Source organism: Taurulus bubalis (assembly GCF_910589615.1).
Source record: "Taurulus bubalis genome assembly, chromosome: 1".
Classification (NCBI taxonomy): domain Eukaryota; kingdom Metazoa; phylum Chordata; class Actinopteri; order Perciformes; family Cottidae; genus Taurulus; species Taurulus bubalis.
In genome coordinates, this window is record NC_136589.1 from 18707866 (window position 1) to 18735706 (window position 27841).

General features: G+C 47.1%; 1 protein-coding gene across 1 annotated transcript in view; it reads right to left on the reverse strand.

The window, feature by feature from the left end:
* The window catches only part of heatr5a (HEAT repeat containing 5a), a 46194-nt gene that overhangs the window by 1259 nt on the left and 17094 nt on the right, over positions 1-27841 (reverse strand). The window contains exons 9-38 of the mRNA XM_079225250.1: positions 25973-26223; positions 25629-25740; positions 25368-25520; positions 25086-25185; positions 24624-24733; positions 23768-23916; positions 22600-22763; positions 22416-22521; positions 19574-19764; positions 18928-19087; positions 18175-18364; positions 16976-17145; positions 12927-12953; positions 12446-12590; positions 11748-11930; positions 10982-11221; positions 10728-10906; positions 10575-10643; positions 9042-9221; positions 8703-8940; positions 6637-6741; positions 5134-5262; positions 4925-5052; positions 4517-4664; positions 1678-1851; positions 1458-1559; positions 1299-1382; positions 893-1054; positions 595-737; positions 33-140 (exon numbers count right to left, since the gene is read on the reverse strand). Of these exons, the coding sequence (XP_079081376.1) occupies positions 33-140; positions 595-737; positions 893-1054; positions 1299-1382; positions 1458-1559; positions 1678-1851; positions 4517-4664; positions 4925-5052; positions 5134-5262; positions 6637-6741; positions 8703-8940; positions 9042-9221; positions 10575-10643; positions 10728-10906; positions 10982-11221; positions 11748-11930; positions 12446-12590; positions 12927-12953; positions 16976-17145; positions 18175-18364; positions 18928-19087; positions 19574-19764; positions 22416-22521; positions 22600-22763; positions 23768-23916; positions 24624-24733; positions 25086-25185; positions 25368-25520; positions 25629-25740; positions 25973-26223 (4400 nt within the window). The remainder of the gene's footprint in view (positions 1-32; positions 141-594; positions 738-892; positions 1055-1298; positions 1383-1457; positions 1560-1677; positions 1852-4516; positions 4665-4924; positions 5053-5133; positions 5263-6636; positions 6742-8702; positions 8941-9041; positions 9222-10574; positions 10644-10727; positions 10907-10981; positions 11222-11747; positions 11931-12445; positions 12591-12926; positions 12954-16975; positions 17146-18174; positions 18365-18927; positions 19088-19573; positions 19765-22415; positions 22522-22599; positions 22764-23767; positions 23917-24623; positions 24734-25085; positions 25186-25367; positions 25521-25628; positions 25741-25972; positions 26224-27841) is intronic.

The window sequence follows — 27841 nt, forward strand, 5'->3', positions numbered from 1 at the left end:
GATTAATATTTCCAGTCACAAGAGATCGGTACCTGCAGGAATCTAACCAGCGACGGTCCGAGCGCCTGGATGTATGGGACGGCTGTGGTGGGCGGAGCCTGAAACAGTGACGTCAACAGCTGATGACATCGACTCACAACCTGCAGCAGAGAGGAGAGGTGTGTTATTCTGCTCTTCATCATCATCTTCTTCATCATCACAGCTGTTCAAGGGTTCCTGGAGAAAACTCTTAATAACTTCAATAATGGAAGAAAAACTACATGAAACACAAATAACTAATGACCATAATACATTATAAAATATATAATTATATAATAGATTATATTATATTATTATATTATAAATGACATTATTACATTATAAATGACATTACATTTTAAATTATATTATAAATGACCTTATATTTACTATAAATTACATTATAATATAAATTATATTATTATATTATAAATGTTATTACTACATTTTAAAATTATTATATTATTAATTATATTATAAATTACATTATTATATAAACAATTATATTATTAGATTTTAAAGACACAGATTTTAGAGACAGGAGAGTCCTGAGTCCCGCCCCCCAGTAAAACTGACCAGCGGGTCCTTGGCGTCCATGCTGGCGGTGAAGCGCTGCAGACTGAGCGTGTGCAGCGGCTCCACGGTGCAGACGTCCGGACCAGCAGATAGCAGGAAGACGGTCAGAGCGGTGAGGAGGCTGCCGTGGTCCACCACCGCGTCTGAGACACACACACACTCTGAATACTCTGAAGCCGTGTGTGTGTGTGTGAGAGAGAGAGAGAGAGAGAGAGAGAGAGAGAGAGAGAGAGAGAGAGAGAGAGAGAGAGAGAGAGAGAGAGAGAGAGAGAGAGAGAGATATTGAGTGTGTGTGTACCGGCGTCCCAGAGGCCCAGCAGGTAGCTCAGAGCCGACCTCAGCAGCCGGCTCCAGGCTCCTCGACTCTTCTCCTGTCGGCTCATCGGAGATGTCACCACGGACTTTAGAGCCTGAAGAGCCGCCTGGACCACCCCGCCCACTGAGCCTGCCGCCGTTGGACCTGGGAAATAAAGTTTTAGAAAAAGAGTCACTTTCCCTTTAAAAAGATACCAAACAGAATGTAAAAAACAAAGAGTTCAGGTAAACATGAGCATCATGTTTATATAGTACATAAAACACAAAACTATATCATAATATGTGTAGGGCTCAGCCTTAGAGACAGGGTATATATATATATATATATATATAAATATAAATATATAACCATGCTGCTCATGTGTGTGTGTTACCAGCGTGTGTGTTACCAGTGTGTGTGCTGGGCTGGACCACCATCTCTCTCAAGACTCCCAGCAGCAGGTAGAGGACGGTGGGAAGTACGGACACGCTGCCTGCAGGAGGACAGGCGAGTCAAAGTTAGCAGGTGTGTGAAAGTGTGTGCGCGTCTGTGTGTGTGTTGTTCTCACCTTCTGGGGAGCAGACGGACGGCAGCTCAGACAGGACACACAGAGCGGATGCCACCAGCTGACAGTCGCTGTCAGTCAAACTCCACACAGATCCTCCTGGACCTGAACACACACGCACACACACACACACACACACACACACATACACACATACACACACACAGTTTGCCTAATATTCCTCCTCCTCCCTGCCCACCCCTCTCCTCCCCCTACTCCTCACCAGTAGGACTGGTCCCGGCCAGTTTGGGGCTGAGCTGTGGAAGTTTCCGGACCAGCACACAAAGGCACAGCTCCAGCGCTCCGAACACCAGCGAGCGGCCGGGAATCAAACCGCCGGTGTCCCGACCTTCCCCGATCTCTGGCAGCGTCTCCTTCTCCGACGCTCCGTCATCCACTGAGGAGCAACACAAGTTGTGTACATAAGAGTGTGTATAAGAGTGTATACATGTGTAACAGAGTGTGTACATAAGAGTGTGTATAAGTGTGTAATAAGAGTTTGTACATAAGAGTGTGTATGAGAGTGTATACATGTGTAACAGAGTGTGTACATAAGAGTGTGTATAAGTGTGTACATAAGAATGTGTATAAGTGTGTGTACAAGAGTGTATAAGCATGTATATAAGAGTGTATACGAGTGTGTATACGTGTGTATAAGTGTATATAAGTGTGTATAAGCGTGTATAAACCTAAACGGTTTGTTAGGAGGGCACGCCGGTGCACGTTGGCTGCCGCGCCTCTTTTTTTATAGCTATTTTCCAACCCCGTTTTAGTTTTCTTTTCACGTATTGTGATTGCTTCCTGAGTTGGAATACAGTCGGGATTAATTTGGGAGCCTGCTTCCCGTATTGGAAGACAATAGGAATACGGCGGATTTTGGATTGATCAGTGAAACTGAGAGCCTACCTGCTCTACTGGATCCCTGTTTTGTGATGGTCGTTGCCAGACGGCGCGGCTTGTTTTGTGTTCTGTTTTTGACATCGGTGCTGGCAATGATTTCCTACACCGCCCGGCAGCTACGGCGTTTGCGCAGCTTCATGGTTCCATCCGACAAGGGGTTTATAGCCCGCTGTAAAGAGTGTGGGGTTCTGAAAAACAGACCTTGCTACATCCATGGAGGTTCTCGTCGCGGTTTCAACGTGGAATCAGGAAGCAAAACCAACCTAGGAGTCATCTTCGGAAACATCGCGAGACTACCCAATACTAGGCACAATGGAAAACATGGAGTCGATCGCAGTGTATTACGGAGCTTGTAGAGACTTCCACCCCCTGCTCTGTCTCCTACCATCATGTAACTGCTGAACACACAATCCCTCATTAATAAATCCCTCCTCATATACGAGCATATTCTGGACAAAGGGCTTGACATCATGTGCCTAACAGAAACCTGGCATAAACCTGGGGACTACTCCGTGCTTAATGAAGCATGTCCCCCTGGCTATAACTACATGGAGAAAGCCCGCAGCTCCGGTCTAGTGGTGGACTAGCCATCATGCACCGGGCTGAACTAAAACTGTCTCCTCTGCCAATGCCTGATCTTTCCTCGATGGAATGCATTGCCTTCAAATGCAAATGTCCTTACTCCATGACAGTGCTTCTCATATACCGTCCTCCAAAACTAAACCCATCTTTTCTACCTGAGATAAGTGATCTTCTTACCTCACTCTGCACTATGTCAACTAATAATGTCAAATATTCCAGTCAGGATTTCGTTCAGCTCACAGCACTGAAACAGTTTTGCTGAGGGTGACGAATGACCTACTGATGTCAGCCGATGCAGGATCCCCTCACTCCTCATCCTCCCGGACCTGGCTGCTGCATTTGATACAGTGGACCACACCATCCTCCTAGAGCGCCTCCACACGACCATTGGACTATCAGACTCTGCAATTCCAGTCTTACCTTTCTGGCAGAACTGAATGTGTTTCACTGGAAAGATGCCAATCCAGACTGCGCCCTGTCTCCTGTGGTGTTCCACAAGGGTCAGTCCTCGGCCCCCTCCTCTTCATTATCTATATGCTCCCCCTCGGCAGTGTCGTCAGCAGACACAGGATGTCCTTCCACTGTTAAGCTTTACATCAAAACTGCCCCAAGCCGCTCTGCAGCCATGTCGTGTCTCACTGCCTGTCTTGGGAAGATAAAGGATGAGGAACAACTTTCTCCAGTTAAACAGTAACAAAACTGAAGCCCTCCTTTTTGGCACTCCGCACCAGATTCAGTCATCCTCCATAACTCATCTCACCTTTTGACCGTCAGGTCCTACCCCTCTCCTCCACAGTCACTGATCTGGGAGTTCGGTTTGACCCTCACCTGACCTTTACTGGCCATATCAAATACCTGTGCAAAACCTCCTTTTACCATCTCAAAAACATCTCCAAACTCCGCCCCACTTTAACTCTGTCAGATGCAGAGAAGCTCGTCCACACCTTTATCTCCTCAAGACTGGACTACTGTAATTCACTGTTCACTGGGATCACTGGCAAGACATCCAGAAACTGCAATACATTAAAAACAGCGCTGTCAGGATCCTGAAGAGAGTCAGGAAATATTACCACATAACACCCATTCTGCATTAACTACACTGGCTCCCTGTCTCATTCTCTGGCTCGCTCCTCGAGGTCCCCAACACCAAGCTCCGCGCCATGGATGACCAGGCCTTTTGCTCGGCAGTGGAACAGTCTCCCTCGCCACCTGAGGGCAACTCAGACTCTTTTAATACCGGTCTAAAAACCTTTTTATTCAGGAAGGCATTTTTTACCTTGTGTTGATTCATTATCAGCTAATAATTTGTCTTTTTTTAATTTTTTTTTATTAGGGGTTGCTTTAACCATGTTTTAACTGTTTTTATTTTTGTTTTACTATATATTGGCTCTGTGGCACTCTGAGTTTCTTCTGAAAGAAAAGTGCGTTTAAAAATGTAATTTATTATTATTATTATTATTATTATTATTATTATAAGTGTGTATATAAGTGTGTGTATATAAGTGTGTGTAAAGTGTGTATAAGAGTGTATAAGTGTGTATAAGTGTATATAAGTGTGTATAAGTATGGATAAGTATCACCCTCAGCACTGTAGCGTTTCTCTCTCACAAGCTCTTGAGCCGACGTCACAATCTGTCGCAGTAAATCAAACACGCCGATCTGAATGGACGACGACTCTCTGGTCACCATCAGACGATGGAGGACGCTGAGCAGCTCCACTCCCAGAGCCTGGAGGGAGGGGGACAGGGGGAGAGAGAGAGAGAGAGAGAGAGAGAGAGAGAGAGAGAGAAAGAGAGAGAGAGAGAGGCAGGCAGACAGAGAGGTCTTGATTCTGGTTTTGATTCTGGTCCTGATTTCTAGGTGTGACCTCTAGCCTGGTATCAGGTGTGACCTCTGTTCTGGTTTCAGGTCTGACCTCTGGTCTGGTACCAGGAGTGACCTCTGGTCTTGTACCAGGTCTGACCTCTGTTCTCACATTCAGATCTCACCTGGTCATTCCCGATGTGTGCTCGGGGCCAGGGCAGGTCCAGCAGCGCCTGCAGAGCTCGCAGACAGGAAGTGATGTTCTCCATCTGGTCGTCCGAGTGCGGAGAACACAGGAACTCCACACTGATCCCTGTGGAACCAACAACACACTCAGGTAGAGAACTCAGCTGCAGCGCATACATGTTGGTTCTAGGGGGGTCTGGTTCCAGACCCAGAATGAGATGCAGTCTGTCAGCATTGACGTCCTCTGGACTCTTGGCTCCGCCCCCCGTGTGGCCCATGGAGGTGGGCGTGGCCGGACGGGACAGGTAGGCAGGTGAGTCGTCTGCCATCACGAAACCTGAAACACACACATCTTTAGGAGGAGGAAGAGGAGGAGGGGGAGGAGAGGAAGGACACAGAGGAGGAGGATGAGGAGGAGAGCAAGGATAGAGAGGATGAGGAGAGGAAGGATAGAAAGAAGGAGGAGGAGGGGGAGGAAGAAGAGGAGAGGAGGAGGAGTAGGGATGGGTATCGTTTGGGTTTTTTCCGATACCGGTACTAAACCGATACTTTTAAAACGATACCGGTGCCTAAACCGATACTTTTTTATTGCCAAGGCAATTTTTTTTCTTCAAATTGAACAATATTATTAACTGTTTAAAGTATACTATACATATAGATAAATAAGTACATACAAAACACACTTCAAACTATAGCTTCAAACCTTTTAACTTCAAACTATAAAAATATATATTTAAAAAAAGAACAGACACAAGCATCAGGTGTTCTGATGGGACCGTGTGCAACAGAACTCAGACACTGTTGGATCCTAAAACTGCTGTTTTACTGGACTACACGTCATCATTAATATCAACTGGAGAGATTTGTTCCATCAAGCCGAGGACGGACGTTCAAAAGCTCGTGCTCGTGTCTCCAGCGATCTCTGTGTGCGCGCACTGTGTGTGTGAGCGCTGGAAGCCCCGCCCCCTCGAGTCCCGCTCTGCATGTAGGCAGACAGAGAGCAGAGCAGCGAGTGTGCTCTGATCCGTGCTATTTTAATAATCGTTTTTAACGTGCGGGCACCGCGCTACCTTTTTAGTATCTATATACCGTGCAAGTTTACAGAGTAGTGTAAAAAAAAAAGTATTTAAATCGGCTCAGGCACCGGAAGGAAGCACCGAAATCTGCGTTGCTTTTCGGTCTGGTAGGTACCGAACCGGTGCCATACTGGCACAGGTTCTCGGTACCCAACCCTAAGGAGGAGGGGGAGGAAGAGGAGGAGGAGGAAGAGGAGGAAGGATAGAGAGGAGGAGGAGGAGAGGCGAGAAGAGAAGGAGATGGGAGGAAAAGGAAGGAGGAAGAGGAGGAGGAGAGCAAGGATAGAGAGGGAGGAAGAGGAGGAAGGATAGAGAGGAGGAGGAAAAGGAAGAGGAGGAGGAGGAAGGATAGAGAGGAGGAGGAGGAAAAGGAAGGATAGAGAGGAGGAGGAAGGGTAGAGAGGAGGAAGAGAGGAAGGATAGAGAGGAGGAAGAGGAGGAGAGGAAGAATAGAGAGGAGGAGGAGAGGCGAGAAGAGAAGAGAAGGAGATGGGAGGAAAAGGAAGGAGGAGGATGAGAAGAAGGGGAGTAGTAGAAGGGAAGTAGTAGAAGGAGAGGAGGAATGAGGAAGAGGAAAAAGAGGGAAGAGAGAATAAAAAAGGAGGGAGGGAAAGATGAAGAGAAGGAGCACTGACCGGTGCTGTGGAGCCAGAGGGAGGTGGCGTGGAGGATGGGAGCCCAGGAGGAGGAGTAATGAGCTTTGGCCTGGTTCACGGTCTCCGCTGTGTAGAAAGAACCTCCTGGAGGAAGAGGAGGAGGAGGAAGAGGAGGAGGAGGAAGAAGAGGATAATCATTTCTCGCTAAACATTTGATCTGAAGAAGCTCTCTTCACGTAGATTCAAACACAGAATGCCCGTCGTACAGCAAGGGTTGGTCTCCATGGGTACATCCCAAGTCTCTAAATTGCATCCCCGTTTCCCTCACTTACGTCCTTTCCTTGCGTCTTAGTCCCTCCACCAGGGATGCATGGAGAGACGCAAGGAAACCATGCGCGGAGAGAAGACGCAAGGAAATATGTTTTAAGAGACATGAAGCAACGTCGGTTTCTGATGACTGCGGCGCTGATCACAGCTGGATCAGCTGTGATCAGCTGTCAGTCGGCTTTAACAGCTGGACAGACTTTTGACGGAGTTTGTGTCCGTAAACATCATCAGTGTAACAGAGTTGTTTTCTGGTCCGGACAGTAACGAACATTCCAATAAAAATGCACTTAAAATATTGATAATAAATGATCGTATAATGCAGGGATTCCCAAAGTGTGGTGCTGCCTCTAAGGGGTGCGCAAGAGGAAAAATGTAATGGTGGTCTAATGGTGTAATAATTAATATTAAACATAATTTTAAAAAAAAAGTAGGATTTTTTAATTATAAAAATTCCCTTTGTAAGATTTACATTTAATTACAATTAAAAAAGTACAATTTAATAAATAGATGCACTTCCGGTTCGGCCGCCAGACTGTCTTTTAGTACACACTAGCTAGCCTAGCTTGTGCACCTAACGTCATTTCAATCATTCAGCAACATCCATGAAAATGTTAAACTGGCTGAAATCGGGGAAGCTGTCAGGTGGGACATCTGAAGCTATCAGTAATAAAAGAGGAGAGGGACAGAGAGAGAGGGAGGAACCGGAGGCGAGAGAAACGGAGAGGTGTGTTGGGGAGAGACCGGGAGAAGAAATTGAACGGGAGTCGGAGAAAGAGGAGACGGAGCGGGAGCACAGAGGCCCATCGCAGAGTCAAGGTGAAAAAAGAGGAAACAAGAGTGAGCATCAGACTGGGAAAAAAAAGAGGAAATATGATGACAATTATCTGGGTCTGGGCTTCACTTGGATTGGCAATGCAGATTGCCCGAAGCCACAGTGCGTGTTGTGCAGTGAGGTTCTGGCTAACAGCTGTCTGAAGCCTCTTATTTGCGCCGCCACCTGAACACCAAGCATGCCAGTGCAAGTCAGAAGCCCCTTACATTTTTTAGATCAAAATTGGAAGAGTTACAAAACAGCCAAAAACAATTGCAGTCTCATTCATGTGTTGGGTCTACACCAGGGATTCCCAAAGTGTGGTGCGCGCACCCCTGGAGCCTCCTTTTTTTAATTATATCTGTTTCTGAGCCTATGCATGTGCCACTCTTTGTTCTTTACGTGGCTTGCTGTGTTTAAGTAAATAAATGTGAAATGCAATCTGCCTGTGCGTGTGTCCTCGCCATCCTTATTGCTCTTTAAAAGTGACGCCTTGTGTAACTGAAATTTATACAGCGGACTAAATCTTGTAACAAACGCCACGCGTGAGCAAACAGTTCTCGCATTAGTCCGATTTTATGCGGCTATAAATAGGCTCTGTTGCGTTTTTTTTTTAAGGTGTGGGGGATTGGAGGTGCGTGAACCCGGTCGGGATGTAGAAGGGGGTGCGTGGCCTAAAAAATTTGGGAACCGCTGGTATAATGTATTCAGTTGATGGTGTTAAACTACTACCTATATTAATAAAGACATCAGTGTCAGAGTGGAGATGTGTTCTCTGTAGTCTATTACCCGTCAAACAAACTGCAATGAATGACTGAATGAAAGGACGTAACATGTTGTAAAACGTGTTTTAACCAGATGGGGAATCAGAACACAAATATAATAAGGATCGAGGAAACAACAATTTAGAGACTTGGGATGTACCCCTTGTCTCCCCCCCACGCCCCCCCCCCCCCCCTCCTCGCACCTGTCTCAGGTAGCTGTGGTGCGTACTCCTGTGGGAGGGTCAGCAGGCCGTAGTCCTGCAGCGCTGCCAGCCAGAGGCGGCTGAGTGTCGTTAGGTCTGACTGCACCAGCTTCAGGAGGCCCGCCCCTCCAGACTCAGAGCCTGAGTTGTGATTGGCCGGAGGGGAGGAGACCGACAGGTCGGCCGTCCAATCAGAACGCTCCTTCTGACCGCTCCTCTGAACGGCTACGACGTAAACCTGAGAGGAGGAGGAGGAGGAGGAGGAGGCATCAAACACGTTAATCTCACGAGTCCATCAAAACAATCAATCACCAATAGAACCAGTGGAACCAGTAGAACCTCGGCCCAGGCCTTCAGCACTGCAAGCGTTTCCATGGTGACGGTAGCCTCGTTGTACAGCTGGCCCACCGCGTCCCCCCCGGCCTTGACTTTGGCCAATGAGGAGGCCAGCAGCTGATGGACCCGCCGGAGGTCGCGGAGGTCGCTGACCACGCCGCTGGCTATCCAGGCGCTGCACACCTGCAGAGGGTGGGACGGGGGGGTCAAAGGTCAGGCGCTGTTGGGTTACCACACAGGTACAGGTCCCAGGGGCCACTGCTGAGGATCACAGGCCTCATTGGGGCCGCTGATGAGGATCACAGAGTGTATAAGAGTGTATATGAGTGTATATGAGTGTATAAGTGTGTATAAGTAAGTGCTTTATAGCTCATTTTAGTGAGGTAAGATTTCATGGAAGTGGCATTGGAACGTGCTTATGAACTCACAATTATCGGTATCTCCTCTCTCAAACTCACATTGTTGATTGACACTGAGGCATCTTATGAAGCAGAGTTTGGTGCCAACACGTTCAAGCTGTCAAACGTGTCAAACCGATGAAACGCTTCGTGAAGCACGTGACAGTTGTCATTTGATACAAGCTCCGACACTTTGCGCCGACACACAGCGGTTCAGTAGACTGACACAAGCTTCGGAGCTCTGGTATTGTTTGCCCATCTCTAATTTTCAGTTGATTTTGATCTTTGAATTTGATTTGCCTGTGCAATTGCTTTGTTTGGGAAGAAATGTATAGTTTAATGATGTTAAATTATTATTGTTTAAAGCCATTCTAAGGTAGAATTTAACCTACTCCTTTTTGTGTTCAAGGTTATCAACCTATTCTGGTTCCTATTCCTACTGTTTCAACAACCAAATCCATCTCGAAAGGAAAATAAAAACACTGGAACGGAACAGAATTGTCCCTTTGACTGTTTTCAAGTTTGGGCTAAGCTAAAATGAACTTTAACACCAGGATAACTTGACGGGTATCGACAAAAGAAGAAATAAAACCCATAATGATCATAGTTTGTCAGCTTATCGACGAGTGACGCTATTCGGCACTGACTCGCCCGTCACTGCGCGAGTGTATAGAAGAAGAATAATCCCTTATTAGTCCCACAGTGGTGAAATGTATTCTTTGCATTTTTACCCATCCTTGTAATTTAATGGTACTATTTAATTGACATGCGGAGTGATCAGTGTGTGATATCGGAGGGGGGGGGGCGTGTTCAGTCCGCTGTCGGAGTCATACGAACCTGTCAGTCACAGTCTCGGTGTTGTGCTAATGTTGAGCTAATAAAGTTAGCCGAAGATACAACGGTCTCCTAAGCTTATTATACACATAACACTACAATCCTTAGTATTTTAAGGAGCAGTGGGTTAAGGTTTCAGTGTCTTGCTCAGGGACACTTCGACATGTGAACTGGAGACTGGGGATCGAGCCGGCGACCTTGTGGTTGCAGGACGACCATCCCCATGAGCTACAGCCGCCCTAAGTGTGTATAAGAGTATATAACGGTGTATAAGAGGGTATAAATATGTATAAGTGTGGATCACCTGGCAGGCCTTGGCAGTGACGTCAGGAGGGGCGTCGGGACTGAAGGCCGGTCTGAGAGCAGCTCCCACCTGAACAAGGGAGAGATTTAGATCACGCAGCCAATCAGAGGACAGCATTCTCGCATTCACTTCACTGCATTCAGTTTTTCTTACGTTAGCCTGGTACTGCTCCAGGATCACGTGACCCGGGAACTCCGGTTCGGGGATGGCCGAGAAGCGCCTGATGATCACGAGCAGCGTCTGGAGGCCGGCCAGCCGCAGCTGGTCACTGTGGTCCGTCGCCGCCATGAACGCCATGCGGACCAGGTCGCCAAGATGGAGCACCAGGAAGTCTGAGGAGGGAGAGGGTGGGCCAGGGGTCACTGAGGGATCACGAAACACAAACCACAACATGGGCGGGGTCTCACCGGTGGACTTGTGCAGGCGGTGCTCCTGAGCCAGCGCCGTGTTGAAGTGCGCCGGGTCCGCGGTCTCACACTGAGTGATGATGCGACACACACTCTCCACGGCAAAGCGGCGCGTGGCCCAGCGGAGCGCCGTGAACGGGCCGCCGGACTCCGGCCTCGCCTTGAACGCAGAGGAGTCGTCGTCTCTGGCGGGGTCCACCTCCTCGTCCTCCTGCCTCGCCTCGAGCGGAGCCCGGCAGTCTGGAGGGGTGTGGGGGAGGGAACTCACTTACTACCTTCACCGGAGCTTTCAGCAGCATCTCAGGGGCTTCATCACTTAGGTGCATTCTGACCTGTCACTAAATGACGACCTACGTTGTCATGGTGATCAGGCAGAAAACATTGCTTTATTTAACAAAAGTTGTCTGCAGCGTGAAAGGTGGCGACCCTAAAGTTGCCGCCACATCCCTGTAAACTTTCCCAGATAACAACCCGGCAGCTCCAACGTGACCCAATTAGTCAGAGGACAACCAAGAAAACCATGAGATGTGGTCAAAACGTCCTTAAATGTCCATTCATGACCAAAACCTTTCAAACTTAAAGGACGTCACACTTCGACCTCCTTCTTAGAGTTGAAAGAAAAACTAATTTTATACCCTCAACTACCATCACATATCCTCAAATACCTTGAATACCCTCAAATACCATCAAATACCCTGTCAGTCATAACCCTCACTAGGGAAGTTAACTGATCTAATAACAACTCCACATGTGACCTTGAACCCACCGGCGGTCGCAGACAGGACGTCCCTGCAGAGTTTGAGCCAGTGTCCCAGTTTGTTGCTGGTGGCGCTGGACGCCATCATGTGGACCAGCGTCTCCTGGATGTCCCTCCTCAGACCTGGATCGGACTCCCGGTCCAACAGAATGAACAGGGCTCCTTCCAGACCCACCTCCTTTATGGTGACGTCTGCAGAGGGGAAAAGAGAAGGGTGACATGTGACGCCTGCGTCTCTATGGAACCTAAATCACTATTTCACCCCGGGGCCGGACCGGACCAGGGGTCCAGTGTGCTGCATTCATAGGAACCGCTCATTTAACTGCTCTCTTAAGAATCGCTACCTGAGAATGAGACGTTCGTATCTACATACCGGAGCCCAGAAGGGACAAACCAGAGATGTTTGAGTTTTACTGTCGCAGACCGTACTTCCAGTTGGTTGCAACCTGGAACCTCACACCTCCGCACTGTACCTTTAAGATCAGTGTTCAAAAGCAGCACCTCAGACCTTTTATTTGAGTTTATTTCTATTGTCTAGTGTTTACTGTGTGAGGCACTTTGTAAATAAAGTTACCAACTTATTTGAAATGTTGTGATTTCTGGATTTGGAAGAGGTAAATTAACTTTTTGTGGAAAAACAACATGAGACAGATGCTGAAGTATCTTCACGTCTGGATCTTGAAGTGAACCCGATGCCTCGTCCTCACCCAACTGCCTGTGGTCTAGGTGGGGCAGCTGCTTCACGAGTGTCACGGCGTGGACACAAACCTCCAGAGCCTCGCGCTGGACCAGCTGACGCAGACACGACAGCACGGCCCGCCGGAGACACAGGTAGGAGCTGCACAGGTGAGCCTGAGGGAGACACACACACACGTACAAGCACACGCACAGTCAGCAGCCTGTGTTTGAGGTTCTGCTCCACAGTTTTACGACAGGAGCGTTTGGAGAACCAGACGGAGAACCTGCTCTCTTCAAACACACCAGACTCCATTGATCCAGACAGATATTTAACCATCTGTTAGTGAGTTGGTATGATGAGGTGACTTTGGTGTTTTAAAGCGACCACTTTCAAGTTCTTTTGATCACGTGATGATGAGCAGAGGTATCCTTAAGATTCATGGATCACATTAACAGGATGAAAGCTGTCTTCAAAAGAAAAACTTCAGGCCTTTTGAGAGAGAAACCTACCAACAAGGAATAATCCAACAAGATCTCCTGCAAAACACAGGACAGGGTATAGTAGCCATTACATTGATTTGTGTTTACCTATACCCAGTGGTGGGCTGTGGATTTTCTATAGAAAATCCAAAAAATCCAAATAATTACAATACATGTAGTGTATTTGTGAAAAACAATTACATATAGATATAACTTTGAATTATAAAAACAAATTTAAATAAAAAAAAATACAAATTATAAAATAGCTATAACTTTGTTATTCTGTTTAGGCCAGCAGATAAGGCTTAGCAGGCCCTGACGGCCCGCCACTGCCTATACCATATCCTATCCATATGAGTAAATTATAATCATGCTACCGCCTATATATCAAATTATGCTGATCATAATGAAATACTGTCGACCCTGTTGATATGATATTGCTGAAATGATTATGATGACGATGATGACGCGTTAACTCTATATGTAGACGTCACCTGAGTACAGCCAGGTGTGTTTGGCTATATTCAACCGCATTTCAAGACCGCATTTCTCTCTGTCTCCCCCTCCTCCCTGAAGCACAGTGCTTCAGCTGTCTCATGTGTTCACTGAGATCTTCAACACCTCTCTGGAGACATGCCACATACCAGCCTGCTTCAAGGCCTCCACCACCATCCCCGTCCCCAAGAAACACAGGATCACAGGACTCAATGACTACAGGCCCGTCGCCCTGACCTCTGTGGTCATGAAGTCTTTTGAGCGCCTGGTCCTGTCCCACCTCAAAACCCTGACTGACCCACTCCTGGACCCTCTGCAGTTCGCCTACAGGGCCAACAGGTCTGTAGACGATGCTGCGAACATGGCCCTCCACTACATCCTCCAGCATCTGGACTCCCCAGGAACCTACGCCAGGATCCTGTTTGTGGACTTCAGCTCTGCCTTTAATACCATCATCCCATCTCTGCTGCAGGACAAGCTCTCCCAGCTGCACAAGCCTGACTCCACCTGCAGGTGGATCACAGACTTCCTGTCTGACAGGAAGCAGCACGTGAAGCTGGGGAAACACGTCTCAGGCTCTCGGACCATCAGCACCGGTTCCCGCCAAGGCTGCGTTCTGTCCCCTCTGCTCTTCTCCCTGTACACTAACAGCTGCACCTCCAGTCACCAGTCCGTCAAGCACCACCCTCACTGGACATTGGACTCATCTCTGGTGGGGACGAGTCCGCCTACAGGTGGGAGACTGACCACCTGGAGACCTGGTGCAGCCAAAACAACCTGGAGCTCAACGCTCTGAAGACAGTGGAGATGGTTGTGGACTTCAGAAAGAACGCAGCCCCACCCGCCCCTCTCACCCTGTGCGACTCCCCCGTCAACGCTGTGGAGTTCTTCTGCTTCCTGGGCTCCATCCTAACCCACGACCTCAAGTGGGAGCTGAACATCAGCTAAGAAGGCCCAGCAGAGGATGTTCTTCCTGAGGCAGCTGAAGAAATTCAACCTGCCAAAGAAAATGATGCAATGGTGCAATTCTACACTGCCATCGTTGAGTCCATCCTCTGCTCCTCCATCACCGTCTGGCACACCGCAGTCACTACCAAGGACAAGGGCAGGCTGCAGCGCATCATCCGCTCTGCTGAGAGGGTGATTGGCTGCAATCTGCCGTCCCTCCAGGACTTGTTCGCTTCCAGGACTCTGAAGCGAGCTAGGAAGATCGTAGCTGACCCCTCTCACCCGGGTCACAACCTGTTTGAGTCCCTTACCTCTGGCAGGAGGTTGAGGTCCATCAGGACCAAGACCTCACGCCACACTAACAGTTTTTTCCCGTCGGCAGTTGGGCCCACTGATTGACTGTCACCCCCAGGACTATTTTTCTTTCTTTTCTTTCTTCTTACCGGGCAATCCCCTACACACTTCATATTTAAACACTCATGTCACTTAACATACACTTTAACTTAAACACACATGTCACTTACATTAACGTTATCTGTTTGTCTGAGCACTTTATACTTAATTCTTAACACCATTCTTTAGTAAAATAATGGAAAAAGCAGTTTTTCAACAGCTGAACAACTTCTTGGCCGAAAATAACTGTTTCGATGTCTTCCAGTCCGGCTTTCGTCAGCACCACAGTACTGAAACTGCTCTTGTTAAGGTTTTCAACGACATCCACTTAAACACAGACAGTGGCAGAATCTCAGTCTTAGTATTACTGGATCTCAGTGCTGCATTCGACACGGTTGATCATGACATACTACTAGACAGACTGAAAGTCTGGGTAGGACTCTCTGGCGCAGCACTTAACTGGTTTGAATCCTACTTGAAGGACCGACAATACTTTGTGTCGGTAGCTAATTACACATCAGAGCTGACTAGGATGACATGTGGTGTTCCCCAAGGTTCAATACTGGGGCCTCTTCTGTTCAACATCTACATGCTTCCACTGGCTCAGATTATGGAAAACAACAAAGTGTGTTATCATAATTATGCAGATGACACACAACTCTACATAACTATATCACCAGGGGACTATAGTCCCATACAAGGGCTGGCTAAATGCATTGAAGAAATCAATAACTGGATGTGCCAGAATTTTCTTCAATTAAATCAAGATAAAACAGAAGTAATTGTTTTTGGTCCCAAGAACGAACGATTGAAAGTCAACGCTCAGCTTCAATCACTAATGTTTAAAACCTCAAACCAAGCCAGAAATCTAGGTGTAGTTATGGATTCAGACCTCAACCTGAACAGCCATATCAAGACAATTACAAAATCAGCCTACTATCACCTGAAGAATATATCAAGGGTTAGAGGACTTTTGTCTCAACAGGATCTGTCCAACTTGTCCATGCATTTATCTTCAGTAGACTTGACTACTGTAACGGTGTGTTCACAGGCCTCTGTAAAAAGTCAATCAGAAAGCTGCAGCTCGAGTCCTCACTAAGACCAGGAAAGTGGATCACATCACTCCAGTTCTGAGGTCTTTGCACTGGCTCCCTGTCAAACAAAGAATTGACTTTAAAATCCTGCTGCTGGTTTATAAAGCACTGAATGGTTTAGGGCCTAAGTATGTTTGCGATCAACTGCTACCTTATGAACCATCCCGGCCACTCAGGTCGCCTGGGACGGGTCTACTTTCTGTTCCAAGAGTCAGAACTAAACATGGAGAAGCAGCGTTCAGCTTTTCTGCTCCACATATCTGGAACAAGGTCCCTGAAAGCTGCAGGTCTGCTGAGACCCTCAGCTCCTTTAAGTCCACATTGAAGACTTTTCTGTTTGCTGCTGCCTTTAACTGAACCAGATTCAATTACTGCATCTCACTACTGCATTTTATTTCTTAAACTGCACTGCAACTTTTATTCAACTTTTATTTTTTAAGTTGCTTTTTCTACTTTTATTTTGTTTTTTGACTGTTTTAATGTTTTCTTAACTGTTTTTAAATCTGCATTATGTTTTGATGCTTTTAATGGTTTTATGTGAAGCACTTTGAATCGCCTTGTTGTTGAAATGTGCTATACAAATAAACTTGCCTTGCCTTGCCTTGCCTTAATTTAATACCTATTTCACTGTTGTTGTCGTTGATTGTTGATTGTTGTTTGTCTCGTCTAACATGTCATGTCTATGCATGCAACTTCCGCCTCGGAAAAATCCTCATTTGTGTAAACATTCCTGGCAAATAAACGGTTTCTGATTTCGAGACAAAGCAAGTTTTTCTGTTTAAGATGAGTTTCATTTATTTTTCTGTTGCTGTTATGCAATAAAAGGAAGTATTGAAGTCACACTACGAAAGAATGCGCGTTGATTTACTGACCGCTCCTACACAGGCTCCTGTTCAGGTGTGGTTTAGGTGTAGTGAGGTAGTTCAGGTGTGGTTCAGGTGTCGTTGAGGTGTGGTTCAGGTGTGGCTCAGGTCTAGTTCAGGTGTAGTTCAGGTGTGGTTCAGGTATAGTGAGGTGGTTCAGGTGTAGAGGGTGGTTCAGTTGTAGTGAGATGTAGTTCAGGTGTAGTTCAGGTCTGGTTAGAGTGTAGTTCAGCTGTGGTTCAGGTGTGCTTCATGTGTAGGTCATATGTGGTTCAGGTGTACTCACACACAGTGCAGGTACGAGGCTGGCAAGGTTGACGTGTGGAGGTGAGAACATGTGCAGCTGCTGTAGACAGGAAATGGCTCTGGCCTGAACCAGAGAGTCCGGACCATCCTGCATCACTTCACATCCCACCAGACAGGTGGAGCGCAGGCCGGATACTGCTGCACCTTCACCTAGTGGAGACATCACATCATTCACACCTGCTGCACCTTCACCTGACGGATACATTGCATCATTCACACCTTCACCTGAAGGAGACATCACATCATTCACACCTTCTGCACCTTCACCTGACGGAGACATTCAATCATTCACACCTTCACCTGACGGAGACATCACATCATTCACACCATCACCTGACAGAGACATTACATCATTCACACCTTCAGCTGACGGAGACATCACGTCATTCACACCTTCTGCACCTTCACCTGACGGAGACATCACATCATTCACACCTTCACCTGGTGGGAGACATCACATCATTCACACCTTCACCTGACGGAGACATCACATCATTCACACCTTCACCTGGTGGGAGACATCACATCATTCACACCTTCACCTGACGGAGACATCACATCATTCACACCTTCACCTGATGGAGACATCACATCATTCACACCTGCTGCACCTTCACCTGGTGGAGACATCACATCATTCACACCTGCTGCACCTTCACCTGACAGATACATCACATCATTCACACCTTCTGCACCTTCACCTGACGGAGACGTTACATCATTCACACCTTCACCTGATGGAGACATCACATCATTTACACCTTCTGCACCTTCACCTGAAGGAGACATTACATCATTCACACCTTCACCTGAAGGAGACATCACATCATTCACACCTTCTGCACCTTCACCTGACGGAGACATTACATCATTCACACCTTCACCTGACAGAGACATTACATCATTCACACCTTCAGCTGACGGAGACATCACGTCATTCACACCTTCTGCACCTTCACCTGACGGAGACATCACATCATTCACACCTTCACCTGACGGAGACATCACATCATTCACACCTTCAGCTGACGGAGACATTACATCATTCACACCTTCACCTGACGGAGAAATCACATCATTCACACCTTCACCTGATGGAGACATCACATCATTCACACCTGTTGCACCTACACCTAGTGGAGACATCACCTGTCTCCGTCAGGTGAAGGTGGGAGGTACCTTGCAGGTCGGGGCCCAGGCAGGTGATGAGGGCGTGCAGGCAGCGGCCCAGGCTGCGGTGCACCTCAGGGTGGGTGGGCGGAGCCGACAGCAGCAGGCGGAGCACCAGGGTGAAGGAGGGCTCGACGTGGGCGCGGTATAGCCCACCTGCCAGGTCCACCACCAGAGACAGGCTGTGGAGGGACCAGGTCTGCACCAACACACAGAGCACATTCACGGGTGAAACCTTGGAGCCCCAACCGCCAGAACCAGACAGTCTATCAGGTCAGATGTTCATGTTTCCCACGGTCTTTGAACACCACATGTGTAACAAACACTTCAGGCATGAAAAATAAACCAAACTGAAGCTTAACATTGTGATTTTTCATCAAATCTATTTTATTCTACGAGTCTCATTTAAAACCTTTCCGAAAGTGTTCACTTTTCACCAGATTGTGTAAAAGACATTAAACTCTGAGTGTGCACGTGCATGTGTGTGTGTGTGTGCGTGCCTTTGTGTCTATGTGTTTGTGTCTGTATGTGTGTCTATGTCTGTATTTCTGTCTGTGTGTGTTTCTGTCTGTATGGGTGTGTGTGTTTCTGTCTGTATATGTGTGTGTCTGTCTGTATGTGTGTGTGTGTGTGTGTGTGTGTGTGTGTGTGTGTGTGTGTGTGTGTTTCTGTCTGTATATGTGTGTGTTTCTGTCTGTATGTGTGTGTGTGTGTGTGTGTGTGTGTGTGTGTGTGTGTGTGTGTGTGCAAGCGTGCGTGTACCTGGACCTCAGGTGAGGTGCTGTCCTGGCTCAGGGTGAACAGGACCCCCAGGCAGGTAGACAGGTGTTGAGGGGAGCTGATTCCTCCGGTGTAGCGGTGCAGCGCCCCCAGAGCCAGAGCAAAGCCACTGCGAGACGCCACGTCCCGGGCCGTCTTCAGCCTGAGAAGGGGGGGATATAAATATACTATATATAGTGTTGTAGAGCAGAAACACAACAGGAGGAATTTGTTACCTGCACACATCCTAAATATAGACACAGACACACACACAGATCTCACAGCTATTTGAAGCTCTTCTGTGTGATGAATATTTATAAAACCATGATCTGATTTGTTGCTACTTTTGTTTTGTACAAATGTACAAATATGGAATAAAATATATTTAAAAATAACTACTCAAAAAACATCTTTCCACCCAATTAAACATCCCTGCTGGACTGGAAACGGAGATCAAATAAATAAATCAAATTATGGTCTGATGTAGTGTGTGTATATAAATATATACACACACTAGAGCCTTCCCAAAGATCCTCTAAAGGAGCCTTCCCAAAGATCCTCTAAAGGAGCCTTCCCAAAGATCCTCTCCTGCAGTGAGAGCCCGCTCCTCCTTCAGCCAACTCAGGTGTATGCGTTAAGCTCCGCCCACCTGTCGAAGCAGAGCAGGGACACGGACACGGTGAAGCCGGGGTCTCCGACCACCTGGACCAGCCGGGCCAGACCTTCAGCAGCCAGGCACCTCAACAGAGGACTGAGGGCCTCCAGGGCCCCCAGCAGCAGGGCCAGGGCCGGGGAGCGCACCTCCTCCGGGCCCAGGGGGTCCCGAACACCACCCTGCTGCTGCTGCTGCTGCAGAGGAGGAGGAGAAGCAGGAGGAGAGGAAGAAGAAGACAAGGTTTATCTTCATCTAACTTCATCAGGTGTTTTTTATAAAGACAATAACAAGCTGTAAGCATTATGAATAAGTATTTTACTATTATCAAATACTACAAAAACTACTACTGACTCTACTACTACTACTACTACTACTACTGACCAGTGGCGGGCCTCCAGGGCCTGCTAGCCTTCTCTGCTGGCCTAAACAGAATTACAAAGTTAGAGCTATTTTATAAATTTATTTTTTACATTTTTATAATTAAAAGTTATAGTTATTTTATAATGTAATTGTTTTTCACAAATACACTACATGTACAAAAATATTGTGTACAATTGTGTATTTATTTTATACTTTTTATTCACTGATTTGAACGTCTTCCTCACAAGATTTTTTTTCCTTTACTCGTTTTTATCAAAACAAAATGTTTGATGAATGTAAAATAAATATTATTACATATATTTTCTGCTTGCATTCCTCTGATTTCATGTGTTTTTATGTCCCATCTTTAATCCGTAATATTGTAGTGTAAACGCCCACGTGTCTGTTTACCTTTCTGTTTTATTTTTTTACGTCTTCATGCTTCCATTGGGAACTGCGTGTTTAACATCACATTGCTATGAACTGTGGGTAATTCCCTTAGGTAAAGTCAGCATCTAATGCTGGCTTACGGAAAGGGATTATAAAGGGGTCAAAATGCCTGCCAGAGAGCCCTCAAGCACTCTACGATGTGACAATGGGACACCCCTGAACCCTCAAGGACTTCGCGGGAGCACGCCTCAAAGTCAGTGAGTCCGTCAGTGAGTCCGGCTGCAAGCAGGAGTTTCTGGAGCAGGTGGTGGAGAGGAGGACGCTGAAGAAACTTTTGTCCATATTGGACAACCTGGACCACCCTTTCTACCACCTGCTGCAGGGTCAGCGGAGCACTTTCTCTAACCCTCGTGTTGTCTTGGGGTCAAAATGACCCATCAACACACATACATATACACTCGTACACGGGTCATTTTGACCCCCAAGACAACACAAGGATTCCTCACGCTCCGCTGCAAGAACGACCGTTACAGGAGAACATTCCTGCCGACAGCTATACGGCTTTACAACAAGTCACCGCTTGCTAGTTCCTCCGTGGATTAGTTCATCACTGTACCATATATACTTTGCATTATCTGTTTATCTAATTTACTTATTTACTTAATTAATGAATACACTCTTCAGCTGTAAATATAAATATATTTCATTCCAGTTAGTTGTATTCTATTCTATTTTATTGTGTATATTTAAATATATATATATATAAACTTTATTTTAATTTGTATATATCTCTCATCCCTGTTGCTTCTTTATATATTTTATTTTTTATCTTGTGTGTTTGTATTTCAAGTGGTAAGGCGCTACTTATGACGACAAAAAAATGTCCCCTTGGGGATTAATAAAGTATATATTCATTCATTCATTCTATGGGTGGGGTCCTGGGTACAGTTTTAAAAGTGATGGCGCTATGACCTGTTTTTATAAATGAATATAAGGGTTCCTACAACCGTTGTTCTTTTATTCTAAAAACTGAATTAACTGGCGGTGCCTCCAATAGAATCTAGGTAGTCAAATAAAAGGTTTGTGCCTCTTATTTAGTCCTTTTATCTTGTGTTGTAATTGTATTTGACCCTTTCTTAAACAGTTCTTTAACTTTGACACACCCAAGATACATTAACTGCCTTGAAACACAGTTTGGTATTTATTAGGCGTATGCAACGAACAACATTTTGTTTGTTGCATACGCCTAATAAATATGATGCAGATCCCTTATTAAAGACAATATCAATAGAGATACTACGCAAAATTAACAAACCCCAAAATATGTATGAATCCCTCTTTGGAACTTCAAGTCTTTTGCACATTTTCATTGGTTACCTACTGAGGCTCTAATATAACTGAATAGTATCTTTAACATGTGAACATCAATATAAAGTAACCACCCTCCCCCCCCACACACACTCAAAATGACAGATACTGAAATACAGATACACATATAATTGTATGTATATATTGTCTTTATGAATATGTATTATGTATCTATATATACTTATATATTTATATAGATACACATATAGTTGCAAACAATTCGGTCAAAAGTAATAAGACACCACTGTAGTTCAAAGTAAGAGTTCAATTAAAACATTACGTTTTAAATCTTAACCTTTCCCTCCGTCAAACTGATGCAACGTTACTGTGAATAAATAATAAACTAATAAGGATTGCTCGTTAGATCTTCAAAACCGATTTATATCTCATGTTTAACCGCTACGGAGAAATCGGAGCCAGCGGATCATTTAAAAAAGTCCAGCCGAGATCAGGCAGCCCGATGAGAGCTGGACCTCAAACCTAGCTCGCAAGCTAACTAGCGCTTGCTGTTAGATCGCGAGGGGGGGGCTTTCAGTGCACTGAAAACGCAGGCAGAAAATCCATGGCCCGCCACCGCTACTGACTCTACTACTGACTCTACTACTGCTAACTTTACTACTACTGACTCTACTAACTCTACTACTACTGACTCCACTACTACTACTAGCACTGACTCTACTACTACTACTACTACTACTCGAACTCCCAGCTGCAGTACCTTGAGCAAACTGCAGAGGGCAGCACAGACGTGAGTCTGGACCGTCTGCTGTCGTTGACCCTTCAGCTGGTTCACTGTTTCTACAAACTGCTCCAGTATCTTCACCCTGAGGAAGACCAGCAAAGGAATGGTTTGGTGGACTGGTTATCTTGTACTGGTTATCTTGTACTGGTATCTCAGTTACCTCTGGGCGGAGATGATGTGGGGATAGAGCGCTCCAAAGAGGCCGACAGCGGCGGCAGTGAGAACGACAGGAGGAGGAGGAGGAGCAGGAGCTTCATCACTCCTCTCACACAGACTGAAGGCATCGTGGTCCAGCGAAGCTCCTCCCACAACGCTGCCATGGAGCTGTACACAAACACACGTCATCACAACGTCATCACAACTATGGCTGCAACAACGAAACGATAAAATCGATTAAATCCGATTATTAAAAGGGTTGGCAACGAATGTCATTATCGATTTGTTGTGTCGCGAGATAATTACACCACTCAATAAGTCGCGGAGATGTTTGAGCGAGGAAAGCACATGGCTACCGGTACCGGTGATCATAACGGGGAATGTGAGGTTTTTGGTAAAGACTGAGAGGGTCTTCTGAGTGCAGCTTCATGTGTTTCACGGAAGCATGGCTGCATGCGGATGTTCCGGGCGACAGCGTGTTGGTGCCCGGCTTCAGGACTGTTCAGCGGACAGAGATGTTATACTGAGTGGTAAAAAGAGGTGGCGGGACTGCAGTGTATGTGAACGAGAGATGGTGCAATCCCTTTCTGTATCCCAAACATTTACCGAGACTGTGACTGACAGGTTCGTACAACTCCAAGTGGGGACTGAACACGCCCCCCTCTGATATCACATAAACCTGATCACTCCGCTGCGTATGTCAATAAAATAGTACCATTACATTACAATGCTGAGGAAGCAGTGGACACCATCCACTCCACTGTGTCTGGACTGATGAGTCAACAGACTAGTGCTTTTCTGACAATCACTGGTGACTTTAACCACACCACACTGGATAAAGCTCTGCCAACTTTCCATCAATATGTCAACTGCCCCACAAGGAACAATACAACTCTGAACCTACTATATGCAAATGCTAAGGATGCATACAGGTCTGATCACGACCTGATCCTGCTGACACCCAGGGTGTGAGGAGGTGGTCTCAGGGCCAGGACTGTTAGGAGGTGGTCTCAGGGCCAGGACTGTTAGGAAGTGGTCCCCCAAGCTCAGAATGCCGCTCCGTAAGAGCGCATTACTGAACGGGAGCGTCGGCTGTCTCTTTTTTTTCCTCTGTGGAGCTCCGCTATGGTGTCTCACAGACCGGCAGGCCTCCAGCATCACCTGCTCCTCACCTGCTCCTCGATGTACGTGGCGCCAACCAGCTGCAGGTCCTCCTGCTGGCAGAGAGGAGGCAGCAGGAGCTGCTCCCAACACGGCTGGTTCAGGTTGTCCTGACCGGACAGATCCCAGACCAGCTGGTTCATCACCAACCCAAAGCTCTCTGCAGGAGGGGAGAGATACATCCTTTTGTTTGAGGAGGAGGACCAGGAGGAGCAGCAGGAGCAGGAGAGATACAGCCTTTTGTTTCAGGAGGAGGAGGAGCAGCAGGAGAGAGACAGCCTTTTGTTTGAGGAAGAGCAGGAGGAGGAGAAGGAGAGAGAGAGGAGGAGGTGGAGGAGGAGCAGGAGGAGAGAGAGAGAGAGAGAGAGAGAGAGAGGAGGAGGTAGCAGGAGCAGCTCCCAACACGGCTGGTTGTCCTGACCGGACAGATCCCAGACCCGCTGGTTCATCACCAACCCAAAGCTCTCTGCAGGGGGGAGAGATACGGCCTTTTGTTTAAAGAGGAGGAGCAGGAGGAGCAGCAGGAGCAGGAGAGAGACAGCCTGTTGTTTCAGGAGAAGGAGGAGGAGCAGGAGAGAGAAAGCCTTTTGTTTGAGGAAGAGCAGGAGGAGGAGAGAGAAGGAGAGAGGAGGAGAAGGTGGAGGAGGAGCATGAGGAGGAGCAGAGAGAGAGAGAGAGAGAGAGAGAGAGAGAGAGAGAGGAGGAGGAAGAAGTAGCAGGAGCAGCTCCCAACACGGCTGGTTGTCCTGACCGGACAGATCCCAGACCAGCTGGTTCATCACCAACCCAAAGCTCTCTGCAGGGGAGGAGAGACACAGCCTTTTGTTCGAGGAGGAGGAGGAAGCAGAGAAGGAGACGTGTCGTTACCTTGGTAGGTGTGAGGAGGCAGCAGAGGGAGCAGCTCGTAGACTCTCATTCTGTAGACCAGAGACCAGCTGAGAACTGAACAACTGTAAGACCGGATGAGAGCCGGCAGCCTGGAGAAACAGACAGGCAAATAGACAGAGAGAGAGAGAGAGAGAGAGAGAGAGACAGACAGACAGACAGACAGACAGGAGAAGGTCTCAGTGAACAAGCAGTGGGTGACTGTGGCTCAGTGGTTAGCATGCCCATCTTTCAATCAGAGGATCGGTGGTTCGATCCACGGTTCCGCTAGTCCATGTCGATGTGTCCTTGAGCAAGAAGACACTTAACCCCTAATTGCTCCCCATTGCTGTGTCTACGGTGTATAGAGCAAAAATGTAAGTCGCTTTGGATAAAAGCATTAGCTAAATGAAATGTAATGAACAGTAACAATGTAAAGGACCCGTCTGTGTGTCGGGTACTGACTTGGCGAGCAGGGCCACGGCGCAGGCCAATGGGGTGAGCAGACGGCCGATGATGTCATCAGTGACCAGCTCCCTGCAGTGCAGCAGCAGGTTCTTCATGGCTGCTCAACAGAGGAGCACAAATCAGACTGTCAATCACCCTGTAGCATCTGTTTGATTCTAAATGAAACAGAGGAGTCACTCCCTGGTGGTCAGGAGAGAGAATGCAGCTTTAACAGCACAGACTTCCCTTTAAAGAACCGGAGGTTTGTCTCCTTGTAAATTATGAGATGGGCACACTGACCGCAGAGCGCCCCGGCGCGTCCCTCCAGCGTAACCTGCCACGTAAAGTAGTCCCCTCGGCGCAGCTCCATCTCCTGCTCTCTGAGTGAAGCAGGAAACACACACCGCCACAGGAGGAGGAGCCGGGACAGGTGGTGCTCCACCACAGCGGGGCCTGAAAACACACACACACACACTTTACTATTAGCCTGTACCATATTTAAGGAATCTAAATAGACAGGATGTGAGCTTCCTCTAAACAGGTGCTTCAGTGAGGTGTTACCCAAAGTGATGAGCGAGGAGACGAGCAGCCAGCCGGCCCGAGTCCTCTGCAGAGAGATGCGACTGTTCTGAGAGGCTGAACGCAGCAGGTCCTCAGCCAGACCCAGGACCAGCTGTGTGCACGCGCGCGCGCGCACACGCGCGCACACACACACACACACACACACACACACACACACACACACACACACACACACACACACACACACACACACACACACACACACACACCTGTTTTATGGACTTTCGCCACGTTACATGCTACGCTATCTAGCGTTAATGAACGCTAACGTTAGAGCGACATTCGTCGTGCTAAACTACGTAATCCGCGTATTTTTTACCCACCATGCCTTTGGTGTGCGGTATTCCCAGGGGGCAGTGCTGCACTGCGGCCACCAGGGCGGCCACGGCGGCCCCGTACCCGGCCACGGCCTCCGGGGAGGACTTCAGCGCCACCAGCTGCTCGGCGCATCGGTCCAGCAGCCGGGAACCCTGGGACGGCATCGCCACGGCAACACAGCGCAGACACCAGGCGGCGGTCAAAGAGGCGGAGGAGGAGAAGTGGAGAAGGACGGAAAGCACGGTGTCCAGGAGGCCTGGGGGCGCAGTTATTACACATGTATAGTTATTACATATAGCAGAGCTACCAATTCTCACAGTTTCGCCGTGTGACACATGCTTTTGCTGTTTTCACACGCACTCATGCCACACAACCAATTTCTCACGGCAAAAAAAAATTCTGATTTTGGGCCGAGGCGCGTTGGTTCCTTTTCAAACTCCCCGACGATAGATGGCGCTATGGAGCGCATCTGTAAACCTATTCGCTGCATAGACATCCTATTTACCCCAAAGCAGGGGCGGACTGGCCATGGGGGACACCGGGGAAATCCCCGGTAGGCCGTTGGCGTTGCGCCGGCCCACCTCCGTCATCAAGCATCCCTGCCTCTGAGATCGCCGGCCATGACTATATTCTGTGGCTCAGAGAAAACGTTAAATTTACTCTAATACATGATATATTTTGATCGCTGTGATCACTGACTGACATTTATAGTAGTCCTCCCGTCCCTACTCAAACTCATGGTTTCCACATCCAGCAGCATGCAACACTACTGATCGCGATCTGTATTCACATTCATAGTTTGGATGTTGCTTGCAGGTTTTCAGGATATTCTGCCATTAATTTAATCCAGACCACCGGCACTCCAGTAGAGTTGAAACGTACATTTAAGTTTCATTTTCGGAGTAACGTTATCACGTAACCTCTTGAATTTTGTCAAGACTAAGAGGCTCAGACGCACAGACGGATGTATCCGGTCATTCTTCAAAATAAAACATATTTTTCGATTATTATTATTTTTTTCATTCTTTCTGTGTGGCCCGTACTAAGGGGATCTTGCGTCACTCGTTCGCAGACGTAGCCGCTTTTGAGTGTGATTCAACAGCATGGCACCAACGCGTAAATCCTTTAAAGGAGTATACTGATATTGTTTTTACTACCATGTGACTGCACCTGGGTTAGTTTAGGTTCTGTTACTTAACTTATTGTTTTGTTATGCACCTTCAACAACCCTACACACCCCTACACCCCCACACACACACACACACACACACACACACACACACACACACACACACACACACACACACACACACACACACAGCAAGCATCACTACTGATACCACTGATGTTCACACCCCATCATATATTCTGTTCTACAATACAGTTCATACTAATTCTACCCTCTGATTCCAGTTTCTTTATTGTGTGGTCTTTCTCTGCTGACGTTTATTCCTTAAGGCTCTGTAGTTATACGTATCATCTGATACGAGCAAACTATATTCATCTAGCAAACTATACCTACCTTGGAGTGTTACAATAGCCAGTATCATTTTATTTCATGTGTCCATCCTGGCAAATTGGTGGAGCTGAATGCACCAACGTGTGTGGCTGCGTGCGCGGCAAAATTTTGGTCACCCCCGACAAAATCTCACTCCAAGGTTCTTTGAAAAGTTGGCAGCTCTGATATATATATTACATAAGTATAGTTATTACATATAATATTACATATGTATAGTTATTACACATGTATAGATATCACATATACATAGTTATTACATATGTAGATATTACATATGAATAGTTATTGCATATAGATATTACACATGCACAGTTATTACCTATGCATAGATATTACATATGTATAGTTATTACAT